Here is a 23418-nt window from a genome sequence, read left to right on the forward strand (position 1 = left end):
AATTGCCTACATCCTCAGTTACACTGATCTTGCCATTCCACCTCTTTAGTAGAAATTGCCTATGTCAAGAGTGTGTCAAATGGTTCAGTTTTTTGTGTTTCAGAAAAATCTTAAAAAATGACTTAGGCGATTATTTTAAGAGGGTGACGATATCTTAAAATACTGTGTATTGCAGAATTTCCCTAATAACTTAGTTTCTGTGAAGATCCAGTGGCATTTATTTGCTGATGCTTTTAGAGCATATATATTATTTTTGTTGTCTATATGGACCGACGTATGCAAATACGTGGACGGTGTTAATCTTGAATTATTTAGTATGAAACCGGGTAAGTGGTGCTGCCTCAGAGAAAATGTGTAAACAAGAAAATATACGAATGGACTCGGTTGTTCCGAAGGGCAAAGGAAAGCATTATGGTTTACAGTTTAAATTTGCGATAGCCTTTTGCAAGAGTGGAACATCGCTTATACACCCGGTTACCAGTTTATCAGGTGCACCCAGATAAAACTCCTCATTAGCAGCTCGAGATACTGCTCGGTTTTTAATGGTGTCATTTCAATGCTCACTTAATTTCGAGGCTGTAATCGGTGGTGCTGGGGAAATGATAGCAGGTAGTACTGGGAGGCATTCATCCTTATATTTTATAAAGCCCTCGCAAATGGCATTGATAACATCATAGGAACCATTTAGTCTCCCGTTAAGGACACGTTGATGAGTATGAACAGTCATGAAACTCACTGGTTTTACATTCAGTTTCTGGAAGGGGGGGGTCCCAAAGTTTTTGACTACTAGTTGCTTTCATTATCGCTTTTGTGTTCGTGAACTAGGTGCCAGCAACAAGATCATGTCATCTCAGGCTGGCATCGCTCTATATTTCTGTATTTCGGGGGAAGTTATATCTGTGGTTTGATGAAATTCAGCGGTTCAGCTTTCGACGAACCTGTCCGTCAAAGCTACTCTCTTACAATATTCACGTCCCATGAAAGTTTGAGGGAGTTCAATTTGAAAGATTTGCCCGATCCCTTTCTCCAATTCCAGAGTCTTGTTGGTTTTCCTCATTTCTTTGTTTCTATGGAAGCAGGAAATCTTTTTTTTTTTAACGCAAAAATCACTTTATAATCCATTTAGTTTCGTACCTTCATCACAATATCCTTAAAAAACAAGCTCATGGTCAGTCACCTGACCTTTTTTCCGTAGGCGCCTCAGCCGCCGGTAGATGGCTTCTGATTGGCTGAAACACTCAAAGCGGTCGACAAGGAAAAATACAAGATCGATCTTCATCCTTTACACTCTGAGCGGTGTGATTTTGCTGCTGAATTTCCAGTTTGAGAGAGCAGTGTAGAGCCTCAAACCTAGGAGTTATCCCAAACTAGCAGATCTAAAAGAATGAGCTAGATACTCTTGTTACTGCATTGACGGAAAGTAACACAAATAAAACAGGATAATTGAGATTAGTCGCTATGTGACAGATCCGATGACCCAGACTTGTGACAAAGACATGTCGCTGATGTGGCCTGAGTATCCCCTTGCTGGCCGAGGACACGTCCCAGAGCGCAGAAGGGGATTGCCCCCGTGTAATCTTCTGAAGTTATGTTTACCTTTCTAAACATAGTTTACAACGGCGGGTGAAATACATCTTCGCGCTGGCGACCTTGGTAATCTCTGCAAGCTGACAGGATCACTCGCCGCTCTCCAGCGAGTCCGCCGCTGATGCCGCCGCTTCCCCTTTCCTCGGGGTGCATCGTTCAGCGTCACGGCGCCGTTTATTTATTCACCATGACGTATGAAACGTTTTCTAGAGCCACAGGGCGTCCCTTCGACTGCATCACACGGCGAACACAAGTGCTCAGAACGCCGACTTCCCTCTTTGCGGCCGCGGACGTTCAACCTGTCTTTTCTTGTCCGGGATGAGTTGTGTGAACCCTCCAGAGAGGGTCACAGCAGATAGACCGACAGAGCAGACAGGCAGGCGGGTTCTCTCTCTCTCACACACACACACACACACACACACACACACACACACATACAGACACAGAAAGGGAGTTTGAGACAAAAACAATGCTGTTTGTCTAGCTGGTTGTTGTTCCTCCAAGAGTCCGGTGAATGACGGCTTAGAAAGTGGAGTGACATGTTTCTACTTGGAGGCGGCGCAATGTATAATGTGCATGGATTTATGCAGTCCTGTCGCAAGGATCAGAAGAAGAGTGTAGGCCTGTTGAGGGGGAAAAAAAAAAATCAATTTTTATTGAATTCATTAAGGAGAGAAATATAGTAATTTCGATACAATCGCTAACCTCCGAGTTTCTCATTCAGTGAACAGCAAATGGGCCGTGTTATAAAAAATATTTCATGGCTTCGCCCTCCTTTCTCGTACATTATGTCACGGCGAGACCCGATGCGATGTCTGGCCCCGCCATCCTCGCTCTCCTGTGCTCGGATGGAAGATGGGGGGCCCCTGCGTTTGCCGCAGATTCAGACAGCGCTGTGTCTCTGCGCGAGTGTGTGTGTCTGTGTGTTACGGAGGGGCTGAAGTGGACAAGGAGGGGGGCTTCGAATTCAACAGGACCCCCATTGCTTGGTGTTTGAGTAGAGTTTTGGCATTCTGTCTTTTGTCTGTTTTGTTTTGCGCGCTACCCCCCCATACACACACACACACACACACACACACACCCACACCCATCCCACCCTCCTCCTCCGCTCCCTTTTCTGTCTGTTAGCTGATGAGTTTGTCTCTTTGTCTGGATTCAGTCAGACACTGCGTCACCTCCTGCCTACAGACACACAGACTCAGAGATAACATCACAGTGGCAGAGACGGAGGGAGGGAGGAGAGACAGATGTACAGACACAGCCGAGCAGCGGGGGGATGGGTATCTCTCTCACATCAATCATTGCCTGTGTGCCGTGAAGCCAGTGTGTTGTGGTTCAACACCCGGACCCTTTTCGCCGGTCCCCTAGACATGCTTGAATTCCAACCGGCCCTTACACACCAACTTCCTGTCAGTAGCACAGCGGAGAGACGACTCCCCTCCCCCCCGCCCCCCTCGCAGCTCGCACCCCTAACAGGGTGTGTGCGTATGCACGCAGGGGCTCCGGGTTGTGGCAAAAACTGTAATTGTTTCCGTCAATCTCAGGTAACTGAAATCATGATTTATCCCCCAGCTCTGTCCGGCGGTAATGGAAGCAGAGGACCCGGGAAAAGAAAATTGGATTTTAAACCCTTCATTAATTTTAGAGAACCTAAGTGCGAACGTCAGAGGAGATTTTTTTTTTTTTTTTTTTTTCTAAATGTCTCCGGCGATGCTGTATTGGCAGTTCAGCGCAGGATTGCCGGGTCAAGTGTAATAATTTGGGACGTGAAGAGGGATCATCCAGGCCCCGCCACCAGAAGAGCTACTGTTAAACAAAGAGTGGCATCTCAAGGAGTTAAATGAGCCACATACGGGCCCCCGTGGTATGAAGCCGTGTATCCTCCCCCTCAGAGCTGATGGTATAGATATGGAAGCAGTCGGAGCCACTGTATGGAAGAGGGAGAAGGACAGAGGGCGAGCCAGGCTGTTTTGTGTGGGTGGTGCTGCCAGAGAGAGAGAGAGAGAGAGAGAGAGAGAAGCAGCAAGGCAGTTAGCTGGAGGAGTGCAGAGTCTACCTCCCCGTGGGACTGCAGCATGGCCGCCGCACACAGCGAGCATGTAGCGGCGTATATGTGTGTGAAAAAAGTGGGGGGTTGGGATGCAAATGAAGTGCGAGCGTATGTCAGTGGGCTCGCTCGCCGGCCTATCGAGGGTTCGGAGTAAAGCGTCTGAGAACTTCCGTGGTGGACACGGTTTACGTCTCACCTGGACACCACAGGTCCCGGCAAAGGCATCAACGTTATAAATTATTCACCGACAGGGAATGAGGTTATTATAGTTCTCATTTCAGTGTGTTTTTTAGTCAGGGGGAAAATGCTTTCGGTATGAGGAACAGAGATGTTTTCCAAAGGTGTGTTTCAGGAGACCAAATAAAACACGGTCTGTAAATGAGGACGTTGTAAGATTCATTCTCTCATATTGTCATGCTGAGATTGCAAAGGCTGGTTTTATGTAGCCACGGAGAGAAGCGCTTCTCTGCTTAAATGGGTTAAAAAAAAAAAAAAGTAATATTTGGCTCCAGACCGTTCAATTTCAATTAAATATTGAAATATGGTGATGTCTTATCGATCCTGAGTAGGAGGAAGGCGGACCTGCCAGGCACAGGGGCCTTTCTGCAAACATATATTCCTTACTTGGGCGTTTGATAGTAAACAGTTCAATGTTAATGGCAGATTTAGGCTTTAAAATAATGTATATGCATGCAGAATGCTGATTTTCCTTGGGGTGTGGGGCGGGTGGGAGGTACACAGACAGAAATAACCTTCATTTATGAGGTACGTTCTACATGCAGCTTAATTTTGCACAGCACGAGTATCTCTAGTGGAAGAACACGTGCACCTCCGCTCCTCAACTGTCCTTACCAGTAATATATTTTTGCATATCGGCGAAAAAATAAACACAAAACAAACATCCCGATGCAGCCTGGTTGAATCGGACTGCGATTATCTTCCGACCGCGTTGCCGTGTTTAGACCTTTCACCTGTCATGGCGGCTTCCCCTGCAGACTTCATTCGTTCTGCTCAGCTCATCTGCCGCGGTTTCATTTTTTTTTTTTACTCTCAAATCAACGAGCACCACGGGGGCTTTTATTGGAAACAAAAACGAAGCAGAGAGTTAAATGGAGCGCGGCCGATTCACCAATTAAAATATCCCGCTAAATGAGAAATGAGGTTCACGCTTTTGCAAGTAATAATTTCAGGTTTAGTGCGGAGTGTGCGCTTGTTTTTTTTAACAAGCTTCGCCAAATCCTTCCCCACCATCAGAACAATCCACTCAGTTCTGCAAACACCTTTTTTCTAACGGCCATGGGTTTGATTCCCCTTCATCCTCAGGGCCATTCCACACTTCAGGCATCACTGGGCTTCAGCACACGATTAACATGGACGGCAGGGACGAATTCACCGAAGACAGTGAATGCTGCAGCAACAACTCCCGGGAAGTCCTCGGACAGGATAGCATCTCAGGTACAAGACGGAAAGGGTGCGAGAGGGACGGGGTCGGGCCGCTCGTCCTCGGGCCGAGGGGCGTTAGTGAGAGTTAAGCCCTGCTCTGTGTTCTGTCGTCTGTCTGTATTGATAGGGCTGTGTTTGCCTCCATAGAAGACAGCGATAGCGACCCCGACAACCACGGCGAAGACTCGTCCTCAAACAACTCCGCCGACGACCACATGACCACCAAAACGGCGCAGTGCTGCCTCCAAGGAGCCGGAGTGAAAGAGGTGAGGAGGCCGGGGGGGGGGACACGCCGCGTGAAAGATGGCGAAAAAGGGTCCGGAGAGCAAATAACGCGCAGCTTCTCAGCCACAGACGCCTCGTCTCAGACTCGAGCGGCTGCATTTCCGCTCTCAGCTTCACCGCGGTCACACGTCCTCCTCATTATCAGCCCTTCTGTTGATACCATATTTTAGCATACATGAATTATTGTCATGTTAAGACAGTCAAAGAGAAGTAACTATTGAATATCCAGGAATATCACCTGGAAACGTCTTCCAGAAAGGACCCGAAGCAGGTGTTTTCATCGTACGGTCCGCGGAAATAAACACAGATTAATTCGCCTTTCGGCCCTGAGGCTGTTTTTCCTTTTCAGAGTCTCTTGACATCTGATTCACCAGAACAACAAACTATAATATTTAAGGTTTTTTTTCCGCTCACACACCTGTCAACTTTAACGTTAAAACGAAGGTTAACTCGGGCGTAAGTCAATCGCTTTTCACAGGCGTCTCGTCATCAGTACAGCGTTCCTCATCGGCCAGGTCCGAGCAGAGACGGGCTGCTCACGGACGGTGATTTATTACACACGGTGGCGAAAAAATGACTAAAAGATACAGCTGACGTTGCAGACTGCCAGTATTTCCGCCTCCTCCTCTCCTTTTTTTTTTTTTCAAGATCGAAATGGGACGGACCCCCTGGGCAGGGCTTGCTGTCTTGCCTGTCTTTAAATCCACTACCTGTCAATACACACCACTTTCTCTTCGGTTAACAGTGAATAGAGCTCAAGCAGCCTCTGCATGTAGGAAGTTGTGCGTCTGGATACGTGCACGGAGCAGGATTCGCCAAGAAAAGCCTGCAGACACGCTGGAAGTGCAGGGTGTAAACAGTCGAGCGAGCGGCGCAGTCGGGATAAGATGGGTCGCGGCGTGTCTTAAAACCGGGCTCAAGACTTAACAGAGCTGGTAAGCCGGCGTTAAGCCGCGGCTTATAAGGAGAGCGCGGGGAGCGCCGCCATCTTTAATATCTGACCTTTTCACCCCGTCAGCACACAAAATTATGCATCTGGTTAGCGCTTCTGCCTCGCGGTTAGAACGTCCCTGAGTCGATTCCGGCAGGGGGATTTTCTGTCTGGCATTTGCATGTTCTCCGTGAACAATAAAGTTGTTAAAAATCCAATGTATTTTATTTTCATCAGTCTTCCAGGTATTTTATTTTGAAGAATTGCTACTTCTGTCTACACTCCTTGATTCGACTCTGTCGAAGGGTTCTTCGGCATGTAAAAGGGCAAGCTGACCCTCGCGAAAATGGTCCGCCGACAAATGTCACTGGAGAGCTAATCGAAAAGATGAGCCACCAGAAGGGTTCTCACGGTGCTGGCGAAAAAGGATCCAAAAAGGATATTTAACCTTGGATCAGTGTCGCTCCGCCCACGAACGTTCCATCGGCCCTAAAGTCCTCTTTATGTTTGTGTACCCTAAAGGAAAGCGAGGAGGGGTCGGACCACAGCGGCCACTTCGTGTGTCCTCTCTGCACGCTGGACTTCAGCGGGCCCGAGAAGCTCATCGCCCATGTCTACCAGGTGAGACACTCCCGGCCGCCCGCAGGGAGAGAATCCATCAGCTCTCTAAAAGTGATCAGAGGAGGAAGATCCAACGCGTGTGTGATCACATCTGCGTCCACCTCCACGCTTATATGGTCTCCCGTCACTTGTTTATGCCTTCGCTATTCCCGGAACAGTTGCAAACACCACGTTCTCGCTTCTCCCGTCCTTCGCTGAAACGTCTGTGATACTGATAAGTAGGAAAAAAAAAAAAAGGAGTCAGAAAACGACAGGATATTTTTTGCTTATCATGCGGCCGCAGGCTGTTTTCACAGCTTTACAGCTGCATCCCGCTCATTCATCGGATTGTAAATATACCTCATTTACTCTGGAGGTTGTAAAACATTGATTGTGGTGAAACATTTTACATAAAACCTCCGCCGCAGTTTGTTCCCCCGTGTTTTCTGACACCGAATAGCTGAAGAGTTGAAGAAAAAATCTCCACGTTTGGTCTCGACGATGACCTCCGAACCCGGTTTTCTCTCCGCGTCCGTCTTTTTTTTTTCCCCGTGTCCTTCGCAGCACACGACCATGATGAGCAACACCAAGAGCTACGTGTGCCCAGTGTGTGGGCGGGCCCTGAGTTCACCCGGCTCGCTCGGACGCCATCTTCTCATCCACTCGGAGGACCGCCTCTCCAACTGTGCCGTCTGCGGCGCGCACTTCACCGACACCAACAACTTTAACAGGTTCGCATCGACCCCGCCCCCATCCCGGCTCGAGCGAATACACTCACACCTGCGATGGCACGAATTTGGCATTGTCGTTTAGCAACCGCCGTCACTTCGAATATGAGCAGCGGCGACAAGGTCGGGAGGGCGTAGAACTTGTAGTCGTGAGCGATCGCTTCCCTGGCAGGGGGTCAGCTAAGGTGGGGTGTATTTGATCCGGAGGGAAAGCTCGGCCTCGTCCAAAGCGAAGTGTTCGGGGTCTGTGGGAATCGACCTCGATGAGCCACGGATGTTAACCTTTAACTCGTGGCCTTTTGCGTGTCCAACCAGGGAGAAGCTCAAAGACGTTTTGGACACCACAAGGATGGAGGTGTCCAGCGGAGGGGACTCCTGCTCCCTCTCCCACTCCCTGTCGAGCAGTCCGATGTCCAGCCCGGGGCCCGGAGCTCGCTCCTGCCACGGCCCCGGCCCCGGCCCCGGCTCCTGTCAGGGCCCTCGCCAGTGTCAAGCGTCCGACTCGAGCGCCAACCTGTGTCAAGCCCACCGCTCCTGCCAGGGGCCGGGCCTCATCTCCAGCCCGTGTCAGGGCCCCCGGCCCTGTCACGGGCAAGACTCGGGGCCGGGTTCGTGTTCGGACCGGGGACCCTGCGCGGGGTCTGACCAAGGACCCTCTTTTCCCTCGCTGCCCGACAGTCTCCTCTCGGAAGGGCCGTCACTCGCGTCCATCCCCGACGCTCTAAACTCTTCCTCCTCGGGCCTGCCTCCCATCCCCGACATCCTCAGCCCGATGCCCGTGTATCCCGCCGGAGTGCTGCTGGTCTGCAACACGTGCGTCGCCTACCAGCAGCTGGTGGAGGCCCAGTCGCCGATGCGCAAGTGGGCCCTTCGGAGGAAGAACGAGCCCCTGGAGGCGCGCCTGCAGCGCCTGGAGCGCGAGCGCACCGCCAAGAAGAACAAGCGCGCGTGCGAGACGGACGAGGAGAGGGAGCTGAGGAGGCTGCGGGACCGCGAGGCCAAGCGTATGCAGAGGATGCAGGAGACGGAGGAGCAGCGGGCGCGCCGGCTCCAGAGGGACCGCGAGGCCATGCGCCTGAAGAGGGCCAACGAGACCCCCGAGAAGAGGCAGGCCAGGCTGATCCGGGAGCGCGAGGCCAAGAGGATCAAGCGGCGTCTGGAGAAGATCGACCCGGCTCTGAGGACACAGATAGAACACGATCCCGCCGCCATGGCGGCGCTCACGGCGGACATGAGCCTCTTCCAGTTCCCCTGCCCCATGCCGGTCCCCTCCATCGATAACGGCTTGTTCATGAAGCTGCCCTGAGCGGCGAACACGAACTGCTGCGTCCAGCACCGCAAAACTACTTCGGTTCCCTAATTTATTACACTCTAGAAGGCCCCCGGAAGAACGGGGGCGGAGAATGTTTGCTATTTTATGGATGATTACGTAAGAGCATGTTGTAAAGAGATTTATCCGTTTGTCACTCGGCTCGCAGATTTTTAACAGATCATTCTAGAAGGAGCGGTTTAAACTTCCCTCGAGGAGAGAAATCTTTTTGCACATGGACCCTCAGCGATGGGGCGTCTGTAGCCACGGCCCCTTCCCCCTCTCCTCTCCGGTCTGCTCCACCAGCCCAGTGACTCCTATTTACCGGTAGCTACACCTTCTTTTTTCTTTTTTTTTTCTTTTTTTTTCTCTTTCCCAGCTGCCGAGGCGAGTCCCTGGGGGATTCATTTTAAAGGTTAATCTACTACCTCAGCCGGCGCCGTGGTCACGCCCCTCTGTCCCGTGGCTCACCGTGCCCCCGACGCCCAGGCTTCCAAAGCTCCACAATGTACCGTTCACAGCTGCAGAGCTGAGGATGCAGGTGTTATTCCACAAAGTGTGTTTGATTATCACTCAGGCAGGTTAATAAGACAAAGACATTCAGAGATGTGTGTGTGTGTATACTGTACATTTACATATTTATACTGTATACGCATACACACACACACAACCTTATTACCTTCATCCAGTCATGGATCGCCGTCTGGTTAAAATCTTATCAAGTTGGCGCAGCAAATTCCCCCAATGTCCTCATCGGTCCCGCCAGGAAACGTGTAGCCCAGAATTTCCCCCCGAATATCAACGAGAAATGGTGGGAAAAACACAAAAAAGCAGAGAAATAACCCATCCATTAGCCAGAAGTTAGCGAGATGCTACGTCACGCCTGTGACCGTATTCCCACAGAGTGCTTACATACGTCAGAAATGTGAAAAATGCCGAGATTAATGATCTTTTTCATTTCGGCCCAAGCTCTCCAAAATGTCTTGTCCTGTTGAACTGGCCCCGTTGTCAAAGCAACGCCGGCGCTGGTCTCCGGAGATGCACGACTCCCTGCGTTTGCCTCCGAAATGATTTTTGCCAACGTTCCGGTCTGTTTATGACTTCTTCGTTACACTCCAGATCATTTGCCAATTTTCCTTTTAGTTTTGTTTTTGTTTTGTTACAGAATTTCTTTGACTCAACTCGGTCGATGCTGCTGTTACTGTACTGTATAATACATTTGTTACCTCTTTTTATAGACATCTATGTATGGAAAATATACATATATATATATATAATTTCTCTTTTTTTTCGGGGAGGGGGGGGGCGTCACAGAAAGCAATGGTGCGGTAAAAATGTTCCGACAACTATAGCTGCCATATTACTTGAATTATGTCTGAGTTTGATCTCGTCAAGATGGACCATCGTCATTTTTATTATTAATATTATAGTCATTATTATTATTATTATTATTATTATCAATGTAATCATTTGTATTATAAGATAAATTTAAGCATCCGGAGCTTCACACTGTGTGTGTTTGTAAGGTTTACCTCCTATAAATTAGGGTTCATTGAATTTCTAGATGGGCGGCACGGAGGCGCAGGTGATGGCGCTTCCGCCTCGAAGCAGGAAGGTCCCCAGTCGATTCCGACACGGGGTCCTTTCTGTGTGAAGCGTCCGTGTTCTGCCCTTTGTCTGCTGGGGTTTCCTCCGGGTTCCTTCACGGTCCAGAAACATGCAGACGTGTGAATGACAGGGTGAATGGTTTTATGTCTATATGTGATGGACGGGCGGCCGGTCCACGGTGAACCCCATCTCTCACCCGATGTCATCTGGGATTGGTTCCAGCATTTCTGCGACCCTGATCGTGGGAAAAGCAGTATAGAGAATGAATGAATGAATGAATGAATGAATGCATGGATCGGCAGCTTCAATGAGACATTAGTTTTGCCGGGTGGGATCATTTGTGTTGTTCCAATCTGTTTCCAAACCCCAGGAGCCAATTCAATGTTACATCCCTTCAGCTCCCACTGGGAGAGAGAGATTTTACTATCTACTCATTGACCTCATTCCAGCACATTTATGCAATATGGTGTTAATTGTTTTCTTGTGAAAATGTTTCAGTTTCCTCATGATTTAAACGAGAGGCCGCGTTTTGGACAGAATCTCGCCATTTCTTTATCTTCCAGAAAGTTACCTCCGACGTTTTCTCGGCAAGCCCCACCCCGCGTCAGACGCGAACACCGGCGCGGTTGACCGACCCGTTCCTCAAACGCCATTCGGAGGCAGGAACAAGCACCGGGTTCTGTTTGAGTCACTCCTAGAACCGGGTCCCATCGACACAGCTGTTTTTTCACCCTAAAAGGCTTTTCTAGGAGTGCGTCAAACCACCTCTATGCAACGGATGTTTTACTTATTCCAAGGGAGATTGAATCCACTTTTCACTGAATCTATGCAGAGTCACAACTTTCATTTCAAAGGGTTTTTAATGTAAGGTGTTTCTCGCTTCTCAGGCAATTTAACTCAGTGAGAGGGCTCCAAGCCCAGAAGCGCCCTGGTCCGCACCAATTTATAGACGTATCACCGTTCCACCACTCCTCTGGAGAAACTCCTTCTAAAGGGTCTGTCCTTGCACGCATCAGGGTCTCACTGCCACCCCCGATCCGGATCTGTTGTCGGGGCAGATCGGGGTTCCGACCCGAGGATCGGGTGTCATTGTTTTTCCCTCTCGTCTCTCAAAACTATGAATACTGGGTATTCTCGGAGGTTGCTCTTCGAAATGGCTGAGACCTCCATCCCCGCCCCGCCCCTGACCCCGCACCCCGCAAAGGATTACCGCAGCGGAGGCCAAGGCGTCTCGTCTGACTCCCCGTCGAAGCGGAAGCGCCACGAACTCTGAATTCAGTTTGATGTGGGTCTTTCCGAGCAGTACTTTCAGTAGATTAAGAACTGCATGTTATGAAACTGCACTTGTCCTAGAATGGTTCAATATGAGCTTGTGTTCTACTGTTAGTTCCTGCCTGCCTGTTTTCTTTTTGTTTTGATTTTTTTTTACAGTTAAAACGAAAAAAAAAAAAAAATGTCAATATGATGTTGGCCTTTCTAAGGATTCTATCAGGCTTTTTCTCTAGATGTCCATGTTTACAGAATAAATCTGAACAAGGCCGAACCGATGCAAATGAGATGAGTCGGACGAGCTGAGCGGATGGCACTTTGGAGCCGTCATTCTGTTACCGGTCTAACAGATGTACAGACTGTGTTAAAACCTGTTCAAGAATGTGGGAATAAAACATTAACTTTACTACGACGGGAGCGGCCTGTCACTTTACTCGTCACTCATGACTATGTACTCGGAGTGTAACAGCACATGACGCGTCATTGCAAACGGCTCCAAGGAATCCAACCACAACCCAGTCGACCAAACACATTTTACAGCGTAATGCTCGACAGTGAATTAATGACACACTTATTTTAACACGGGAATAAATTAAAGAACGGCTTATTTTCCGAGGGAGCTATGAAGACAGGTCAAGTTGATGTTCTCAAAAATAAGAGCCCTACAAGTTGACAATTTGATGACACCGAGTCATTTCACTTTGTCCTTTGTTTATATTCATAATTCACAATAGCCACAGAAATCAAATAGAAGCCAAATCAGTAAATATCAACTATAAATGATCAAAGAAAGAAAAACCTGCTGCAGTTCATGTCCGACTGAGTTGTAGAACAGCAGCTTGTAGCATCATCATAAAGCTTTACTATATTTTATAAAAATATAAAATATCCTAATTTGGGCGCCTATGGTTTTGCCGAATGCAACCTTTTTTCGGCTATATATTCATTACAAAGTATTAAATAATGGTACAAATGTAACAGAAACACAGCACACAAGATAAATAGTTTATATTTATATTTGTATATATATATATGTTTATATATATATATATATTATATTGTGTTTATTTAACAAACATGATAAATGCAATGTCTCCAAGTTAGCTGTAACAATAAAAATACAATATCTTTGTGTCCTTAAAGTACATAGAATTAAAACAGCAAAACAAAGAAAACAAAACCGCCCTAAGTAGTTCACAGAGAGGTACAAATATACAGTACAAATCTATTTTTTTTTTTGTATTTTAAAAAGGGTACAAATAAAAATGCAACAAAATAGAATTATTAATGCTTTGTTAAATTCAGGTAGGTGTAGGGTAATCTAAGGGAGCACTTTGGGTCAACAACTCTAAGGCTTTTGATAAAGATCAATACATATTGGTACGCCCATACAATATTAAAACTCACTATACAAAGTCCATACAACCTGGATTATACTTGAGGATTGAATGTTACATTTACATCATTGCATATACTTTGCAGATTTAGGCATAAAAAAAGAAAAAGAGATACTTTTTGACTTTTAAATTACACATCACATAAAAAGCAGTGTCACTTTGTGCCAAAAACAAAATAAGTCAAATCGGAAAGTACACAGACTTCTTTTAAAGTTTTCAACTTTTTTTTTTTTTTTTCCCCCCCTCACCTCACTTCAATTCCATCGACACTCCGAAATGAACCCCTTTGCGGTTCGACGCCGGATTCAAACGCAGGAATTAAATCACACTTGGAGGAATCGGGGGGTTGGAAATCCCTCTGCCGACATCACAACATAAATGGACCACTAACATCAACCACCACTGGAAATCTGTGTGACCTGTCTGTCCCCGTACACTGCGTCGTCTGCAGCCCACCGATCGGGGGACGAAAAGCTGCAAGACACCAGACACATTCCACCAGTTCAATAGATGATAGAAGACAGAAAAGAAAGAAAGTAAGCATCCCGTGCAACGACAAGAAAAGCAACAGATGTGCTTGCATGTGTGTGTGTGTGAAGTTGATGGATCACACCGCTGTTGGAAATCCTGGCGATGACTTGGAAAAAAGTGCCTCCTTGCACTTCACACGTGGGAAAACAGGAAGTGAATGTTAAATCTGAATCTAGAGGGGTGTGTGGACTAAAAACAAAAAATAAATCTGGAAACAGAACAGGTGAGGGGAAACAAACAGTACAAACTTGCACACAAGAAAAAGAATTCTGTAGTTTTAACAATCCGGGATTCAGTTCTACCGTCTTCGTGTCTGTCAGCGCAAAGAGCGGAGGCTGGACGTTTGCTCTTGTCCAGCCTGAGAGGGGAACAAACACAAAGTCCATCCAAAACAATAAGTCTCAGCACACATTGTACAAAGCAGAATTTAAGGCATTATCGACAAGCATCGTCAAAGCTATCTATACAAAAGTGGGACCCCGTCTGTCCACACAAAACACCGCCTGTGATTCCCCGGCGCTTCCGTGTGCTTGGCATTTCTAAAAACGCTTTCAGTTTAGCAACGGTTTTCAAACACTGTGATGAAGGGCGTTTTAGTGCAAGTACTTACAGCAACAGACTATCAGAGACGTGTGTACAAACAAAAATGATCAGACATCTAGGTGTGTGTGTGTGTGTGTCTGTGTGTGTGGGTGGGGAGTTCCCCTGCAGAGCGCAGGCCTCACACACACACACACACACACACACACACGCACGCGGCAAAGACCGACGGCTGCTCAGGATGGTCCGAGCCAGATGGCCAGGAGGTAACACTTCAAAACCCGAGTGCATCTTGACCTAAAGTGTGACGCGGTCGTCTCTGGGCGGCTGGTGATGATACAACGCTTAATGAGCGAGTCACGTCGCTCCACGTCGGCCCACCGCGCGGCATTGTGGCAAAACATCCTGGGAGCCGGGGAGGGGGGACGACCAGAGTTCAACGTGGCAAAATACTGATTTGTGTTCCTCCGATAAAAAAAAAATAAAATAAAAAAATCTATGGCAAGTGCGCTTCATATAGACATCAGTGTAAAGTGGCAACTTCAGCCAGCCCTGCTCCCAGAGGTGAGACACTTGCACTTCTCACTTTACTGCATAGAAAACGCCAAGATGCTGCGAAGTGTGTTTTTTTTTTTTCTGGGGGAATAATGAATATTGCTTGCGGTACGAAATAAACTTGTGTCCGAATGAAACCGTTATTCGAGTGGCAAAGTCCTGCCTAACTGTTAAAATACGTCAGAGGTGGAGGGGTGAGAGTAACGCTCTACTCAACAATCTCTCAGGTGGATGGTTTCCATCCAGCCTGCGATGCTTCTGTGTAGGTGGAATCGCATCGTCTAAGCTGGATTTGGAACTCAGAACGAGGCCAAGTCCTTGGATTTGAGTCCGAGCGGTGCCTCTAAAAGAATTTTAAAAAGACAAAACTACGTGGGTTCTTATCAAAAAGGTGATCCGACGTGCTGAGGAAACGCAAACAACGTGACTTCCACTTCGGGTGGGAATGTGTGCGGTCTGATTATGAAACTCTGAATGTGATCTAATTGCACTTGTACTGAATTTCATTTTTTGGATTTTTTTTTTTTTCCATTGGATTTTTTTCCGGTGACAGGGATTAAAAACAAACAAAAGAAAGGAAAGAAAAACCTGTCACACTGAAGAAACTGCAGCATTCATCTTGGCTAATTTGTAAACAGATAAAAATGCACGTCAGTTTTTTTTTCCTCTCCTTTCTACATGACACCAACAACAATGTATCAAACATATTCCCTTCATTTAAAAATAAAAGAAACATCTACTGTGATTCCTATTGCAAGGTCAGTGTGAAATCAATTAGTGACATTTGTGCAACACAACACAATCATAAGATCCAATGGATAAAATGTATCCGGGCAAAACAGCAATTGACTGCACTGTACTGAATACATCCAAATTAAAATACGCTAAAACACTCCGTAATGTCCATGACCTTACTGAGTCAAGAAGGTTTTGACTAAATCCGTGAAAAAAAAAAAAATTCATCAATAACATTGAGAATTTTACATGAAATGCGTTTAAAATATACAACTTTTTTGTTTGTTTTGTTTTTTTTTTTAATGCGGGACGAGCCGTGTTTTACTCGTGCGGCATCGCGGGGGGGACATTCGGCGAGAGTGAACACCTCAATGGCGTGCGGCCTTGGAGGGGAGCGATCGGATTTTGTGTCCAAAACATGGGACAGACGACACTGGCGGCCCGGGAAGAGGGCGATCCCTCAGCGAGATGCTGAACAGACACAAGCTGGACAAACAACTATTGCTTTTGTTTGGTGGCTGAGCAGACAGGAACTCAGAGTGAGGATTCGAAGGACTCGCCAATGACGGACGACTTCCCAAACGGACCGAGGGGGGCCTTCCATCCATCCTGGTGTCCGGAGCTGAAGTGACAGGGGTCGATCTCACTGGTTTCTTCCCGTAGGTAGCTTTGGTGAAGACCGGCCGGCGCCGCCCAGGTTTATTTGGAAGGGCACCGGTGTGGCCGGGAGAGCTTTGAGGTATAGCGATAAGGAGGGCGTTCCTATGATAATCGTCAGATCATGAATGCGTCACTGACGGTGAGGGAATGTAACATCTCTCTCATTTCTAGAGAGTCAAAAGCACTGATTTCAATTTATGTCACACATGTCTGTGGCCCCGGCACAAATCGGGGTGGATGGGCAAAATGGCGTGCACCAAGAGCGGACTATATTTGAAGCAAAATCCCGCCGCTGAACGGTGAGTGATTGATTTATCACTGCTTTGATTGTAAGAGAGGCGGGACGAGCCACACTTGGCCTGAGAAAGGATTGCGATCCTGACACACTGGCCTCCCGAAAAGGAAGTAGGAGAGAGAATCTCTCTGCTGACCCAACAGTTTAGGCATCTGCCTGAGCGAGCACAATGTAACATTCGCTAACAGTTAGCGTCGACGGTGCCGACGTCTGCCGACGGGAGCGATCGGTCTCCTTTCGGGGAGGTGATATCGAAGTAAACTTGACCTCAGAAAATGATTTGGCTTTCGAAATACAAAATTTCAGTGGCGTTTAAAAGTTTTGCAGAGAAAAAGGACGCGAGCGATGCTCTGGCTGGGATGGTGAGCGTAGAACTTGCTGCCCTGGAAGCGGCAATAGAGGAGCAAGGAGGAGAAACGCAGAGGATTGTGGCATTCTGTCAGCTACACATGTTCTACTCCACTGTTCTCGTCCCTGTCAGTCCTTGGCGGCCAAGGAACCACTGACTTGTAACCTTTGGCTGATTGAACCAGAAAGACATTTTTTATCTCTTTTTTTGGAGGCCGTGCAAAATCTCAAACATTCTGAGGCTACATTCACTCTTTTTTTTCCCTCTCTCTCTCTCGCTCCACATCTCGCTTTTTTTTTTTTTTTTACATTAATTTTTGTCTTAAGTTGCTACCAAATGCCATGCTACTTCCCTGCATTAGAGCGCCCCTCGATGGACAGTTTAACTTCCTGGGGGATGAATGAGGGCCTAGAGTGGCTAGACGTGCTTATCTGAGGGCGCGACCCTTCGTCTCCCTTCATACTATATCTTTGGAGGCCAGGTGAGGACCAGCGCCTCTGTGAAGCTCCCAGCACAGCCTGCATTGCTCCCATTCCTGCGCCTGTGAACGCGGAGCCCTCTGTGTGCAAGTGGTAACTGCTCTGACTCCTCAGATGCTCCGCTGGTGTCCTACTTGGTCTGACGGGCGACTCATTGTACCCAACAACCCCAAAATGTGTGGCTTCTTCCTTATCGCCCGCGTCTTTCTCCCCTTCCCGTTGTCTTTCCCTGTGAATGCGGTCGATCCTGAAATGCTGTCGTGCCTGCTGTGGGGCTGGAGGCCCCATGAGCTGGTGACCTGGTTCCGCTGTAGCATTGCTTTTGCTAAAAGTCCTGGACAGGTTCTGCTGCTGCGGCTGCTTCTGCTGCTGCAGCTGCTGCTGATGTTGATGTTGCTGCTGCTGCTGCTGCTGCTGCGGCTGCAAAGTGATGGACACGCACACATCTCCAACTTGGAGAAGATGGCAAGCCAAGCCGTAGAGCTGGGCAGTGCGCTCTGGGCTGTACGATGACCAGCCTTGGCCAAACACAAAAAAGGGGTGCTCCGGTGGCACGTCGATGGTCACTTTGCTCTGCTGTTCCCCCACGGTAAAGTGAAGCGACACCAGCCCTGGCCTTTGCTGGCTGGCACGGATGTCCACCACCATGCTGGAGTCAATCTTGAGCCCACCACTCATCTCCGCGCTCCGCACAAAGTCCTGAGTCTGCAGGTCCTCCACACGCTTCAGTTCCCCAGTGGCCAGCTGAATTATGGCCCCCTTCATAAAATGTGAGGGGTTGACGGGAGCCGGCGCAGAAACGAGGCTTGCGGCTAAGGCCTGGGCGACCTCTGCGGTCGGCTGGGCGGGGGGCTCCGAGGGACGCGGCTGCTGAGCCGGGCTGGGCTCGGCCGCGGCCTTTTCAGTGAGGCACACTCTGGCTGAAGGATCAGAAGCTTTAAAGCTGCAGCTAGGGGAGGCGTCGTTCGCCTGTCCGGGGTAGGGTTGCTGTGGGTTCTGGGGCTGATGCTGGGAGTGATACTCCAAGGGAATAAGGACCGGCTGACCGTTGGCAAGCATGACAGCGTGGCCCTGCTGCCCAGTTTGTTGCTGGAGACCAGCCGCTCTAGGGTCGCTGTAACTCCCAGGTTGCCCAGTGTATGTAGTACGACTGGAAATGACTCCTGAGTTCTCTCCGTGGACGTCTCTGGCTCTCTGGACACCCTGAGAGAGATTCAAGGGAGCAAAGGAAACTTCTTTCCGCCCTCCGCTGCCACCTTGGCCCGAGGAGGCAAAACGGCCGACCACCTGCTGCACCTAGGAGTTAATTGGGGAAGCCGTTAGAAGAGCGCCGTTTATTGTATTGCCTAACACCCGAAACGTTTGGCAGATGGCATGAATTGATTTTGATCCCCAAAATTCCCCCGGCTCTAGCTGTAACACACTAAACTGAAATAGCTGATTAAAAAAAGAAAACAAAGCAGGAGTAGCGATTATATTTCCATTTTAAATTACAAATCGCTTCGTTATTCAACAAATTCTCTTTTGAAGACGGGAAAAACACAGAGACCAAAAAACAACAGTACAAAGAGATGTCAACAGTTACGTATAAGATCAATGGAATCGTCAATTGGTACGACAGGCCCAGTTAGACATTTTGGGTCGCCTATGTCAGCATTTCTTTGGAGCAGATATTCCCCAACTTATTTTATCAACAACCTTTCACATTGCCTTAATTGCCATTTATGACATGCTTTTTTTTTTTTTTTTACTTCATTGGTGCTTAACTACTGAATAGAAGATTTATGGATGTAGTGAGAGAGGATATGAAGGTAGTTGGTGTGAGAGTGGAGGATATAGAGAATAGGGTTAGATGGAGATGGTCGATTCGCTGTGCGAACCCTGAAGGGAATAGCCGAAAGGAGAAGTACTTAACCACTGAATACAAATGGAAGTGGAACTTTCTACAGTTAATGTCAAAGTTCATTCATTGTTAGGTGTCATTGGTCGACAAGTTTCCAAAATAAGTCAAAAGTAAGAGCTCTGAACCGCAAGTGTAGAAAGCTCCATTCCTAGGCTGTCTTCAGGTGGCTGCTGTGACAACATCTGTATACAAAAAAAGAGAAAATGTCGGGATGACTCACCTCTAGGTCACTGTCCGGAGTGCTGCACTGGCCCGGGGAGCTTAGTCTTCGGTTATGCAGGCCTCTGTCCTGGCTGTGCTCCTGAGGTGCAGAGCTCGGGGTCACCTGTTGCAGACATGTATTTCTGGCCAAGTAAGCAGAGTCTGATATGACCTCCCTGCCGCCCTGCTCTTTGTCCCCTCCGTTCATCTCCAGTTCGTTCTCTTGGGCAGTGCTGTGGGCGTCTCTGGTGGCGGTGGCAGCTCTGGCACCCTGAGGGTGGTAGAAGACCGGCATCCCTCGAGAACTGAGCTCTGATGCAGGCAGGACACCTACAGTACTCAGCTGCTGCTGGGCAGCTTGCTCTGAAGGCAACATCAGCGGCATGCCACTGGATGCTGAAACTTTGGCAAAGGTATGAGCGGCTACCTGGGCCTGCGGGGGTGGAGAGACAACGCCTTCCTGTATAACAGATGGGTAAGGAACAAGGTGGGACACAGTATGGGCTTGAGGAATGGTGCCTGAGGGAGATATTAAAGAGCCTGGGACGAAACCAGGGGGCAGAGCATAAGGTACTGCTGCATAAGGGGAACTAACAAATTGAAGAGATGAATGAGGGATCTGGGCATAACCAAGAGGAGGGTAGGGAAGGCCTGGATGCTGCAAGAGAGGAGAGTGTACGGTGTAGGTGGGAGAGATGTGACTTAACACTGTGTGAAGACTGGTAGGCGAGTAGGTACCAGATGGAAGAGCCACTTTGTAAAGCATACTGTACTGGTCAACCGGTACTGCTGGTATGCCATCAGAACTCTCCACTCCATAATGAAGTCCTGGCTGAGATCGCAGCCACTCTCCAGATGGACTACCTCCCTGAGTGTCACTGTTGGCTGAAGAGTTCTGGATGGAAACAACTTCATCTTCTCCAACACCACTACCAGCACTACCTACACCCACAGGGGCCCCGCCTCCCCCTGCCCCTCCAGCTCCACCAGTGTTACTAACTGGAAGATCTCTCTTCTTTGGAGGCAGGCACTCCTGGTTGCGCTCCTGAGCTTGTTTCATTGCGATCCTATGACGAAGTGACGATTTACTGCACTGCACAGGAGCTGAAACCTGAAATCCAGTCAGCCCGCACAGAAACTAGTTCTGAAATCCCCTGGCTGACTTCATCTGCCAACTCATCTGAAAGGGGGAAGAAAAGGGGAAATATGTGAAAAAGTTCAGAGTATTAAAGATGTCTATTTCTCCTAACTTGGAAATACACAATTACACTGCTGACGCAGAAGACAATGAGCATAATCGTATGTTCTGAATGTATGCAACGTGTTCAGACCGCTTGTATCTGAGGATTAGCTGTGCAATGCTAACACTGTAAGCATGGGCAAACTTTTTTTGCTATGTCATTAAAGATTTAATAGGCCATCGACAACTCCTTCTGTGCAATTCTGTTTCATATACATATATATATATATATATGTGACCATTATATCGCACTCCACTGCCTGACTAGATACGACAGTAAATGTACACACATAAACATACCACACATAGACTGCATGTCATCGGCTTGTGACACCATTTTCATTGGAATTACATCTATTGTGAGTTTAATGATAACCACATTGTGGCTTAAAGGTATTTAATCGTTTATTATACACAATTACTGCTTTTATAGGCAAAAATCTCAAAGCACATAGTGCCTTGTTAAGCAGCGCCGACTATTCTCAACTGAAACACTGCATCACCACGTAATAGGTTACAGCCTATAGTGGTAATATGGTAAAACCGTACCAAGACAGCGCGTAACGAGCTGACACCATTCTATTTTTATTTCTAAATACTTGAGATTTAGCCTGCAAAAAATCCCCGGGTTGTTTCTCCCCTTGTTTGATAAAGATTAATGACGTTTGGACTGAAAAGTCCAGCAGGATGAGGGACAAACATGATGCAGTCGTGAGCTAATACGAAATCCAGTTAGCAGCTCTGATTAATTTCACTTTAATTCAAAGTGATTCAACTTTTCTTTAACATATTTATTTTCTTTTTATATAGTTCAAGATCGGAGACTTCCCGTTTATAGTAAATGCATCTTATTCAAAACCCCGGCTGAATTCCCTTTGGTAAAACACTTCATTTTAACCGTTAGAGTGGATGGCTGGTTGGCTAATGATAGCTAGCTACTTGCTAACATCAACTGCAGTAAAAATAACAAAATGACAACACGACAGTTTCATTAAACAGAAGCGGGGCGTAAAAATGATGAGATGTAAAGTCCGTTTTTTTATACCTGGAAATCAAGAACATCAACTCAAGAGGTTCAGGCAAGTTAGCTACTTGGCTAATTGTGCTAGCTCAATGAACTCCAGTTTTACTCGACTCACGTCTGCTCGCCGGCGCCGTGGCGATGGGTAAAACGCTTGTACTGGATATCTTTGCCTTGTCTCGTCGGATAAACGTACCTCCAAATGTCATCGCGGAACGTCTTTGCAGCATGAATAAAAAAATAATAAAAAAAAAAGATGATATGATGAGAGGGGAGGGGGGATGTTGAGAGGAGGGGGAGATTCAAGGCTCAGGGTTGGGAGTCGAGCCCATTTCGAAGGCCAGCAGAGGCGCTTACAGATGACGTCAACGAGTTGATTCAATTTCCTGTTTTGTTTGTTTTCATGCATTTTTTTAACTATCCAAACCATCCAAATCTTCCATACCCCTCAATATTCAAACCGTGAAAATACAATACTTATCGAGAAAAAGTCTCGTTTTGGCCATCCAGTGGTTGTCAGTCACAGTGCTGATTTTAGATCTCTAATTTTGAATCAAGCATTCCTTATATGAGTCATGCAATTTTGGAAAAGAAAAATACCATGGAACTTAACAAAAATAGAGGAAAGAAAAAATGTAGTGACTTATAAAAAGTAAAGTAGCATCTAGGAATTATATAGCCACAAATTTGTGTTCAGAAACTGCTTCTACATGCAAAAGGGTTCATCCACCCATAATTCTACTCCTGTTAATGACCATGACAACTAGAAATGAAACTACTGAGGCAAAGTCAGATTTTAGATGATCAGTTCTTGAGCTAAGAGTAATTAATTCTTACTCAGAAAGAAAAGATATCCACAATGGGATTTTTTTCACAATTGACATAAATACTAAAACTGACGTCAGTTTTATGAGCAAACTCAAATTTAGATGTAACTCATGCAAGGTTTGTCTTGAGATGTAATTTCTATTACAGACAATGTTTGTATTTTGGCTAACAAGAAACCAATATATATATACACAGACACACACCAATATATCTATAGAGGGAGAAGTGCAAATAAAGGTGTTTAAAGCGTAACCACGGATATTAAGTGTCGTTTAAAGGCTCGCCATTCAATTGCTCAACCTTCCATTAAGCAGACGCTGGTACGAAACCCCAAGGTGAAGTTGAGAATTACTTTTTTCATAAAAGACGGTAGAATTTTTAATTGGGGAAGGATTTTTTTTTTTTTTTTTAATTCTATCTCCCTTATCTCTCGTTTCAATGCTACTCAGATTTGGATTTGAAAAGTGAGCAGCAGTGGTCAATCAAATAACAGTTACAATTAGCAACAAAAACATAACCCCATCAAAATGTTGAGATCCCCAAGAAATTAAAAAATTGGTATAGTACCTCCGTACTCATCCACATGAAGACGCGTATAGTGTAATGCAAGTGTGTGAAGATAATTTCTTCACATAATTTTGTTTAATTCTTCAGTTGTTGTCGTTGTACGGTAATATGAAATTTAGATGTTAATTGCATACATTGGAATTAATTTCTAAACCATAAAATACTAATATGCATTCCACAAGAGAAAACAAAGAATTATCATAGTGGCATTTTAACTATAATTGTTAGCTTTAGATCAGCTTTGCATCTAGAAACATGGAAGCAGTTAAACAGGAGTGAAACCTTCTCAAGATTTTGTTTTTTCATG

General features: G+C 46.9%; 2 protein-coding genes across 6 annotated transcripts in view; one reads left to right on the plus strand and one right to left on the minus strand.

Annotated features, from left to right (window-relative positions):
• Positions 1-12222, plus strand: part of znf821 (zinc finger protein 821) — a 15847-nt gene extending 3625 nt beyond the window's left edge. For 2 of the 4 annotated variants that reach the window (XM_086174510.1, XM_086174512.1), the window contains exons 2-6: positions 4961-5092; positions 5228-5346; positions 6819-6917; positions 7461-7627; positions 7940-12222. In XM_086174510.1, the coding sequence (XP_086030636.1) occupies positions 4961-5092; positions 5228-5346; positions 6819-6917; positions 7461-7627; positions 7940-8930 (1508 nt within the window). In that variant the 3' untranslated portion in view covers positions 8931-12222. Of the gene's footprint in view, positions 1-4960; positions 5093-5207; positions 5347-6818; positions 6918-7460; positions 7628-7939 lie in introns of all 4 variants that reach the window. The other 2 variants (XM_086174511.1, XM_086174513.1) reach the window with 2 other exon arrangements.
• A 588-nt stretch (positions 12223-12810) lies between these two features.
• Positions 12811-22660, minus strand: atxn1l (ataxin 1-like). 2 transcript variants are annotated; one of them, XM_086175277.1, is made up of 3 exons: positions 21913-22660; positions 19475-20635; positions 12811-18647 (listed from the first exon to the last, which is right to left on the minus strand). In XM_086175277.1, the coding sequence occupies exons 2-3, from the start codon at positions 20513-20515 to the stop codon at positions 17217-17219; spliced, it is 2472 nt and encodes an 823-aa protein (XP_086031403.1). In that variant the 5' UTR covers positions 20516-20635; positions 21913-22660; the 3' UTR covers positions 12811-17216. The 2 variants fall into 2 exon arrangements, with proteins under 2 accessions (XP_086031403.1, XP_086031402.1); XM_086175276.1 differs by having other exon boundaries at positions 21835-22660.
• Positions 22661-23418: the final 758 nt, after the last annotated feature.

Source organism: Fistularia commersonii, chromosome 27 (assembly GCF_037954325.1).
Source record: "Fistularia commersonii isolate RoL2024-O1a breed Wild chromosome 27, RoL_Fcom_v1.0, whole genome shotgun sequence".
Taxonomy (NCBI): domain Eukaryota; kingdom Metazoa; phylum Chordata; class Actinopteri; order Syngnathiformes; family Fistulariidae; genus Fistularia; species Fistularia commersonii.

Bases quoted from the DNA above. Each gene is read 5' to 3' on its own strand.
- atxn1l (XM_086175277.1), bottom strand. From the start codon at position 20,515: ATGAAACAAGCTCAGGAGCGCAACCAGGAGTGCCTGCCTCCAAAGAAG. The intron at 18,648-19,474 runs GTGAGTCATCCC...ATTAACTCCTAG, and splicing joins CTCCGGACAGTGACCTAGAG to GTGCAGCAGGTGGTCGGCCG.